At 32.7% G+C, this 10664-nt stretch overlaps 1 protein-coding gene across 1 annotated transcript; it reads left to right on the top strand.

Annotated features, from left to right (window-relative positions):
- The first annotated feature begins 3408 nt into the window (after window positions 1–3408).
- LOC122587711 lies at window positions 3409–4338 on the top strand. The gene has a single exon (XM_043759876.1). It carries the CDS (start codon window positions 3409–3411, stop codon window positions 4336–4338), a length of 930 nt encoding a protein of 309 aa, XP_043615811.1.
- The last annotated feature ends 6326 nt before the right edge of the window (window positions 4339–10664 follow it).

Below are 10664 nucleotides of genomic sequence, written 5' to 3'. Positions count from 1 at the left end.
TTTACTTACGTAGACATTTGTTTAGCAGTTTGGCCATTATTATGTTGGTTATGTTGTCTTTTAAGTTGATTGTGGATTTCATTTAGGTTATTGTGATAATACTGTTGGTAACACTTTTTAAAACATTTATTATATTTTATTGATTCCGATAGGGATCAAATGGGGTTTAAAACGTCGCTTCCACACTTTACTTAATGGAGGTATGTTTTATGTTGAAAAAAATTTGAAATCCGCGTTTTTACAAAGTAGGGTGTTACAAGAAAGCATACATCCTAATATACAAGGGGGGTCCTGAATATAAGTGACATCATTGGCCTTACATAACACAACGTGTTTTGGGCGTATAGGCTATGGATGAGAGGAGAAATCTACAGTTAAGTGTGCTCTGGTGGCAGTAATGCCAAATGAGTGACCCTTCTGGGAAGGCTACCCGAGCAACAAAAACAAAACCATAACGAATTACTTCATTTTCTTGTTGAGGCTGTGTCTTAGTTGGAACATGAGGCTGACTAGCTTGTCCATCAAGATCATGAATGTAACAACCTCCTTTATAAATATGTAAATTTCAAAAAAATTTCAACATAAACATAACTTTGTTAAATAAAGTGCGGAAACGACCTTTAAAAATCTCATTTGATTCCTAACGGAATCAATAAAACACATTAAATGTTTCAAAAGGGTGTTACCAAAAATATCATCGCAATATTTCTTTATGAAATCCACAATCAACATAAAAATGTCAAACAACTAAATAGTGTCTACTTAAATAAATGCAACTATGGGTAACTAAAGTCAACGTCCATAAGCTCTAGTAAAAGCTACTCATCTCACAAGCAAACTACCAAGCTACTCAACAACCCCTAACCGCTGGGCAACACATTTCGACAATACACAAGTGTCAGCTTAAAAATCCGAGTAAGATAACAGGTTAGTACAACAAAATGATTGTCAATTAAAACAATTTAGCAAAAAGTATCTCACGCATACATATGGGCAATAATCACACATACACATTATAAACAATATAAGGATTATCAAATCCTATAATGTGCCTAGCAATCCTCCACAATCTACAATATCACACTAAATCCACTGCTTATGTCATCTACTTTAACACACTTTATTAGCTCATGTAATTAGTGTATAGTTATGCCATTTTAATCAACAATAAAGGTTTTGTGTGTAGGCAGTCATAAGACCTCACAGGAAACCTCACAGCCGACATGATGGGTAAACCTCTCGGTGGTCCATCGGCGTCGTTATGGATAGGCATAACCAAATCCATGAGTAACCCGTTAAACTTTCGAAGTGGTAAATCACGCCACCCGGATAAACTCTTGTCTCTCATTGTGTAACACCCCATAGATTTTAAGGTGCCAGCCCAGAGCTTGTTTCTCTAGCATTTTCAGCTGGATTAATAAAGTTCATATATCCTTCTCCTAACTTGCTAGAAATTAGCTTACTACCAGAAGGAATGAACAAAGCTATTAAAAACTTTCGAAAAAAGATTGCAGCTGCAAAAGATGCAAACATCTTTATCAAGTGTAATTCTACACTACCAGATTGGTCACATGGAGAATCCTTCCAGAGTTACCATCATCTAGAAATTGGCATTGCCCAAGCAAGAAAAGTTGATTCGTCCAAAGTAATGGATGAAGACTACAATGACCCAGAAAACTGGGTTGATATTAGAGCAAGAGGATTTATAAAAATCCTAAATAATCTACAAGGATTAAAAGCAGGTAGCTTTAACAAAGTGAATTATTGCAGCAACCATTGCATTATCACTAGTTATTGTGGGACCCCACTATCAATGCACGAAAAAGAAGCTTTAGAGAAAATGGAGCAACAAATTGCCTTCAATACAATTGAAGCAAGCCCAATCAGTAAAGAAAAACTTTGCAAAAGGTTAAAGGCTATGACTAAAAATCATAACTGCGATTATTGCAAAGAATCTTCAACAGAAGAAAATAATTCAAGTGGTCCCTCCACTAGTAAAGAATCTCTTTATACGGACGAAGAGAGATAAACCCAGCACATGTAGCTGTCGATCAAGAAACGTCATGGATGACGAAAGAAGAAAACTCAACACATGCGGTTGTCGAGCAAAAAACGTCAGAGATGACGACCTTTTAATTTGTCTTGTAATAAGCCACTTCAATTACATAAGGAAGATGGATCATTTAGTTTAAATCATCCCATCTTGTAATCCCATTCTCAACTTCGTATCCCATCCTTCACACACCTTTCTCTCATTGTATAATATTATGATTATAAGTGAGTAGTTTCTCCATTAAGGAGAAATAATGTAAATTATCAAGAAGTTTCTTATCTTCGGATAAGAGACAGTTATGAAATAAGACTATCTTTTCTAGTTATCTATCTTTTTCTCTAAATAATTGTTATTGTTAAACCTGGAGACCCTGAAGCCATGATGAAGTACCGTTTAGGCAGGAGGCCGCTAGGGAAATATTGGTTGGGTTTGGTCACTAGCAGAAACAGAATTCAGAAGAATCAGAAGATATCAAGAAAAGGTACGTTACTCATAACTGATAAAACAACTTTATATGGTAATTTACTTATTCTCCTTAAGACTAAAAACTTGAAAAAGAAATCAAAACATATAAAATTGATATGCAGACAAACATGTCCATGTTGAATTTGCAACTCATAAATTTGGCTATGCCAATAATTAAAGGTTACCCTCAAGATATGACTAAAAGTCTATCATTAAGTATGTGGTTCACCACAATTACGACTAACTCAATCTTTATGATTGTTTACGTCAAATTAAAGAAAGGCTTTATTGCCAATAAAGACTAGAAATTGTAAGACTTTGATTAAAAATGGTCTTATACTTAAAATTCCTTAAAAAGGAAATATATCGTGTTAATCAAGAGATTATTCGAAAGAAAAATATGATTAAAAGGTTATATGAATCTATTCATAAACAACCAATTGATAGACATGTTGATATATGTCAAATAATTAATTTAAAACTCCATGTAGTTTTATTAAATGAAGAAATGAGACGCTTGTCTCTAAGAGTCTTTTAAAGATCTTTTTATAATCAATTATAATGAGTCCATACATTAATTTCTTGAAACAAGAAATTAAAAGAATTAATCATCAGATTATTCTTAATAAACAACGGATCCGATTGTTATCAAATTCTGTTACCCAACATCCAGCCAACTGGCGTAAAGATGTATCTCAAATACGAGAGTTAAAACTCTATCTAGTCGAACTAGAACTAGAACAAGAACTGAGACTGTTGTCTCTACATATCTTTTAATTAAGACCATTCCGCACTTTCAATGGTATCAGAGCCATTTTGTTTTTTAAAATAAGGGGGAGATGGAGAATAAATCCATTTTAATAAACGATTCTGAATAATCTAAAGAAAGCATGACTGAAATTTTAAATTTCAATGAAAATGAAAAAGGTTTTGTATCAGATTACATGATTAATTCTGATCAACTTACAAAAATTAACAAGCTTAAATTCAAGCTTGATTCAAGACAGGTTTTTAACCAGTCTGAATATTTACAGAGTTTAGTTTCAAAAGCTTTTACTCGAAAAAATAAAATCTTTTACTGTTTTAATACTGAAGAACTTTCAGTAGATATAAAAGATACTTCCGGAGAAGTTTATTTACCACTTTTAACCAAAGGTGAAATAGCAAAAAGGCTATTAAGTGTTAGACCAGATTTAAGAAAGTCTCTCAATATGGTTCATATAGGAGCTGTAAAAATTCTCCTAAAAGCACAATTCAAAGATGGAATTAACTTTCCAATAAAAATGGCACTCATTGACAATAGAATTGTTAACAGACAAGATGCTCTATTAGGGGCAGTACAAGGAAATTTAGCATACGGTAAATTTATGTTTACTGTTTATCCTAAATTCGCATTACATAAAGAGTCTAGAGATTTTGATAAGTCTTTAAGCTTTATACACCAATGTGAAAGAACTGACCTTATGGAACCAGGTAATAAAGTATTTAAGGTTAATTATTTAATCGCATATGCTATTACAAATACTACTCATTCAATAGAGTATAAAGAAAAAGAGAATATCACAATGGAAGATATATTCTCAGAAATTGGAACTGTAGAAGGCAGTAAATTTACTGAACCATCACAGTTACAAGAAAATTGGGCAATGAATATTGCACGAAATAAAAAGGTTTTACACCAAAGGCCTAGATATAATTTCTCTAATTCGTTAAGATTAAGTGAACCTAGTTCATCTGAAATCTCTTCTGATTTAATGAGATCAATGTCCGAAAGGATAGATAAATATGGAGAAATCCTCAAAGAGGCAGTAGGAATTTAATATGTCCTATTATTCCTAAAAAATGAGTTCTATTACTGAGAAGTTAGAAAAAATCTTTTTTGATAACTTAGAAAAAGATGATCTAGATCAAGTCAATGAACTAGTGCAACTTTTATCCTTAAGCGATGAAGAATGTGAACAAAGGTTCTCAGAAAATAAAGAATTGAAAAATAAATATTTTCCCTATCAAGAGAAGATTTTTACTATTCAAAAACCAAAAATCGAAGAACCAGAAACCGAAGACGATTCTTTTGATGACATGGAGGTTGAAGAAGAAGAAGAGCCAATAGAGCACAAAATAAATAGGAATCAAACTCAAGCTAGTAGTAGTAAAAGGTCTTCCTATAGTAATACTAAATCGGAATTCTCTATGCCATATCATAAAGGCATACCAAATTCAAATAACAATGGAAATTCACAACCCATTGACACTATAAAAATTGATTGCATCTTTGACTTCGAAAGAAGAAAAGAAATAATTGATAAATGGAATACTGAAATAAGTTTAATTATTCAGTCAAATCCTAATGAGTTTTCTCATGCAAGAACTGTTTTACTTTGGGTAGAACATAAATCTTCTGGCATAATTCAAAATATGATCAAAGGAACTAATTGGAATATAGATCTACATGGAGGAGATTTATATTATCAAATTATTGGTGCCATATACATGATGTTCTTAGGACTTGATTTTGTTACCAATAGAGATCAAGAAAATGGCAGAATACAAGAAAAGGCAAGACAAGCCTTAACAAAAGCTCAAATTTGCGATATATGTCTTTTAGAAGACTTTACTTGTTTATTTGAACAAAATCTATATAAATTATCCACAAGTGAATATCATAATTGGATAGAGATATATTTAATGAAAATTCCTATCGTTGGAGTAAAAGCCAAAGAAAGATGGAATAAAAGAAAAAATGATTTAACAAAGCACTCCCTTGGATTTGCTACAAAAATTGTTAAAGACGAAATTGCAATTATTTGTGATCTTGCAAATACGCAAAAACAATTAAAAAGGTTTAATAAAAATTGTTGTACAAATTTGATTGATATACCACCATTATCATATGGTTGTAACATAGTTAAAGACAAGAAATATTTCAAAAATAAATATAAAAAGAAATATGATAAACCTACCAATAATAGAAGGTTTTGGAAGCCAAAGAAGAAAACATTTACCCCAGGTAAATACTTTTTAAAACTAAAACCTAAGGTATATCCTCAAGGTAAAAAAGACTGTCGGTGCTGGATATGCTCCGAAGAAGGGCATTATGCAAATGAATGTCCAAATAGGCAAAATTTTCCTAACAAAGTAAAGCTTATTTTAGAAGCAAAAAAAGATGGATATTTTCCCTCAGAAGACAATTTTAAAGGAGTAACAAAGGTATACTCATTAAAAATTGAATACTCTTCGTCAGAAGAATCTAGTGAAGAATAAATATTATTTTAAACAGATGCTTCTAATAAATTTTAAAGTGCAGGTTTTGAAGACAAAAACTGCAGGAAAAGAAGAAATTTACTCATGGTAAAAAAGATTATCTATCCAGATAACAAGTGATGTCTTGTCAAAAGACAAATGCAGATTTCAAGATATTCCATTAAAACATCTTGACAAAAATGATACTGTTTATTGCTTGACCCACTATTTTCATAAACGAAAGCAATAACACAATCAAAAATTTTGCTATAAATAGCATTCAAAGAGTCTTTGAAAAAAGGAAAAAGACATCTAATTTTCCATTTAAAGAAAGGGAATAATGGATGAGCTTAAGGCATTTCGCCTCAAAGAAAAAATTCTTTTGATTGAGTTAAAAGCTATTCAAGAAAATTAGCTCTCTATGACGAAAGTCTAACAACTGTTAATTCAAAACAGGAATCCGCAAGGATAAAATCTGAGTCTATTCCCTCTCAAACGGTAAAGGGTAAAGAAAAAGAAAATCCGTTGACTCCTGTTGCTTTGGAAAAAAGCAAAAAGAAAGTTAATGAAGAACTACAATCTTCATCTAGTCCAGCAGCAAACGGCTCTGGTAAAGACACAAAAAATCCGTTGATGGCTGACAGTTTGCCAGAAATTGAAACGGTCTCTCTCAGACCAAGTTACGCTCAAGTGATACATGAGCCCACAAACACAAATTCCAAATATTTTGTCATTTTCGAAGGCGAAAATAGAGGAATTTACGAAGATTGGGGAGTTGTCTCCAAATATGTAAATGGAAACCCATTTCCATACAAGAAATATAAAACGTTGTTACAAGCACAGCAAGAAGCTTCTCATTATTCAGCACAGGTTGGAAAGAAAGAAATACCTTTAAAGGTAACCTTTTTTACTGAGCCATTGAAAAGCAAGAAGAAAGAAAGAATCATCGAATTCAAGCAACCTTTCTCAAGACCAACAGTTATTGAAGAAAAGGAAGAAAGAGATTTAATCTCTCTAGACGAATTTAGAATGATGTGGTCCAAAGCCAGATCCCTAAGTCAAAAAGACTTTGAGGTCGAACATATCTATTCACAAGATAAAACTACTAAAAGTTTAATTATCTTATGTCCAGGTGCCAGCCCAGAGCTTGTTTCTGTAGCATTTTCAGCTGGATTAATAAAGTTCATATATCCTTCTCCTAACATGCTAGAAATTAGCTTACTACCAGAAGGAATGAACAAAGCTATTAAAAACTTTCGAAAAAAGATTGCAGCTGCAAAAGATGCAAACATCTTTATCAAGTGTAATTCTACACTACCAGATTGGTCACATGGAGAATCCTTCCAGAGTTACCATCATCTAGAAATTGGCATTGCCCAAGCAAGAAAAGTTGATCCGTCCAAAGTAATGGATGAAGACTACAATGACCCAGAAAACTGGGTTGATATTAGAGCAAGAGGATTTATAAAAATCCTAAATAATCTACAAGGATTAAAAGCAGGTAGCTTTAACAAAGTGAATTATTGCAGCAACCATTGCATTATCACTAGTTATTGTGGGACCCCACTATCAATGCACGAAAAAGAAGCTTTAGAGAAAATGGAGCAACAAATTGCCTTCAATACAATTGAAGCAAGCCCAATCAGTAAAGAAAAACTTTGCAAAAGGTTAAAGGCTATGACTAAAAATCATAACTGCGATTATTGCAAAGAATCTTCAACAGAAGAAAATAATTCAAGTGGTCCCTCCACTAGTAAAGAATCTCTTTATACGGACGAAGAGAGATAAACCCAGCACATGTAGCTGTCGATCAAGAAACGTCATGGATGACGAAAGAAGAAAACTCAACACATGCGGTTGTCGAGCAAAAAACGTCAGAGATGACGACCTTTTAATTTGTCTTGTAATAAGCCACTTCAATTACATAAGGAAGATGGATCATTTAGTTTAAATCATCCCATCTTGTAATCCCATTCTCAACTTCGTATCCCATCCTTCACACACCTTTCTCTCATTGTATAATATTATGATTATAAGTGAGTAGTTTCTCCATTAAGGAGAAATAATGTAAATTATCAAGAAGTTTCTTATCTTCGGATAAGAGACAGTTATGAAATAAGACTATCTTTTCTAGTTATCTATCTTTTTCTCTAAATAATTGTTATTGTTAAACCTGGAGACCCTGAAGCCATGATGAAGTACCGTTTAGGCAGGAGGCCGCTAGGGAAATATTGGTTGGGTTTGGTCACTAGCAGAAACAGAATTCAGAAGAATCAGAAGATATCAAGAAAAGGTACGTTACTCATAACTGATAAAACAACTTTATATGGTAATTTACTTATTCTCCTTAAGACTAAAAACTTGAAAAAGAAATCAAAACATATAAAATTGATATGCAGACAAACATGTCCATGTTGAATTTGCAACTCATAAATTTGGCTATGCCAATAATTAAAGGTTACCCTCAAGATATGACTAAAAGTCTATCATTAAGTATGTGGTTCACCACAATTACGACTAACTCAATCTTTATGATTGTTTACGTCAAATTAAAGAAAGGCTTTATTGCCAATAAAGACTAGAAATTGTAAGACTTTGATTAAAAATGGTCTTATACTTAAAATTCCTTAAAAAGGAAATATATCGTGTTAATCAAGAGATTATTCGAAAGAAAAATATGATTAAAAGGTTATATGAATCTATTCATAAACAACCAATTGATAGACATGTTGATATATGTCAAATAATTAATTTAAAACTCCATGTAGTTTTATTAAATGAAGAAATGAGACGCTTGTCTCTAAGAGTCTTTTAAAGATCTTTTTATAATCAATTATAATGAGTCCATACATTAATTTCTTGAAACAAGAAATTAAAAGAATTAATCATCAGATTATTCTTAATAAACAACGGATCCGATTGTTATCAAATTCTGTTACCCAACATCCAGCCAACTGGCGTAAAGATGTATCTCAAATACGAGAGTTAAAACTCTATCTAGTCGAACTAGAACTAGAACAAGAACTGAGACTGTTGTCTCTACATATCTTTTAATTAAGACCATTCCGCACTTTCTATGGAACCCGTTATGGATAGGCATAACCAAATCCATGAGTAACCCGTTAAACTCTCGAAGTGGTAAATCACGCCACCCGGATCAACTCTTGTCTCTCATTGTGTAACACACCATAGATTTTAAGGTAAAAGAAATTAACCCCTTTTCGCAGTTTTGACATTAAATTAATTTCCTAATATTTTATTTTTGGATATGGGGTTAATTTAGTTGGAATTTTAGCGGATAGCGGGTATTTGTACCACCAAAAATAGACAAGGGGCATGGCACTCATAGGAAGTGCCAGCCATTTTCCCATTCTATGACTCATACTCCCACTTTGTTCTCCATCATTTCTCCATGCAATCTTCTTCCCATTTCTTTCAAAATCAAATATTAAACTCCTTCAATCTAAGGACAAAAATCATAATATTAATCATCACCATCAAATAATCTTCATTCAAGAATTGAAAAGCTAGGGTTTATGGGTTTTATGGTGGTGGCTGAATTTCAAAGAGAAAATAAAGGAAGAAGAATTTCCAACTTAAGTCTAGCATTAACTTATTGTTTGTTGAGGTATTGAATTCCCCTAATTTAGTTTTCATCTTTCTTTTGAAATTAGGGTTCATGGAGTGAACCAATTTGGGGGTTTTTGCTAGAATATGAATTATGGTTAATTTTCCCCAATTCCTTAGTTAACCTAGTTGTCATTGAGCTGTATAATGTGTTTGATTATGAAATTGATAAGTTCATGTGAAAATTTTAGTTAATGAGAAAAGATGAATTTTACTAATTATTGAAATGTGGATGAAAATGGTAGGTTGAACTACCTAATGTTGTTGTTAAAGATGAAAGTAACTCAATGACAAATGGGTTGGGTTTTGGGTTTAGAAAAGGCTAGTGATTGAGAATGGCTAGGTTGAGCTAGTCAAGTTGTGAATATAAGCTTATTTACTTTATGTGATGATCATAGGTTGAAGCTTGTTGTGCATTATCATTTTAGCTTTATTTTTCCAAGTTGCAGAGTGGTAAGTATATTTGCATACCTTTATGTATATGTTGGATCAATTGACCGCATCATGTTGAAGCCTTTTGTCCATGTGTGGTGTTGACCACATCATGTTGAAGTTTATTTATCCATGTGTGGTAATTGATGCGGCATAAGCCCATGTGGGGCATTGTGATTATGAGGCGTAAGAACCTCCGGGGCCTAAGAATCCCGATAGATGTGATTGTTGATTGTTTAGCTTATATGGATCCATATATATGTTGTTAGTGTGCAAGGTGAGCATGTAAATGTGGCATGACGGTGTCATAGGCTACATGTGAAAGTCCTTGCACTTCCCCCTCCTTCGTATTCGTAAATGTATGCAAGTATATTCACTAAGTCTTTGCTTATATTTTAGTTGTTTACCATTTTTATAGGTAGTTCCGGAAGAATGAACTAGTGTGATTGAATTGAAAGGGTTGATTAGAGCTTGAAGTTGGTTTTGCAAGACTTGAAGGTATTAGGTCATTTTTGGATGAATGACTAACTTTTGGTTTAGAGGCCTAGAAATCCCCCTCCTCATGGCTCATGGTACATTTTGATTTGATGGTCATACTTTTGTTATAATTATGTAAATGATCAGGTGTAAAGCTTTTAGAAAGTTTGTGAAGTTGCATTTTAGACGAAAATGGTGTCAAAATGAGTAAATGACCCATATGATGGTGTTCATGGGATTTGAAACAAGTTGATGTTGTAATTATGTTAAAATGTGTCTATGTTGTTGTCAATTTCTGGAATGTGTTTTTAGATATTTGTTTTGACCACATCATGTTGAAGTTTATTTATCCATGTTGATGCGGCATTAG

This window comes from Erigeron canadensis, chromosome 2, assembly GCF_010389155.1.
Source record: "Erigeron canadensis isolate Cc75 chromosome 2, C_canadensis_v1, whole genome shotgun sequence".
Lineage (NCBI taxonomy): Eukaryota > Viridiplantae > Streptophyta > Magnoliopsida > Asterales > Asteraceae > Erigeron > Erigeron canadensis.
Note: the sequence above shows the minus strand (reverse complement) of the source record. Positions and strands in the feature narration are given on the sequence as shown.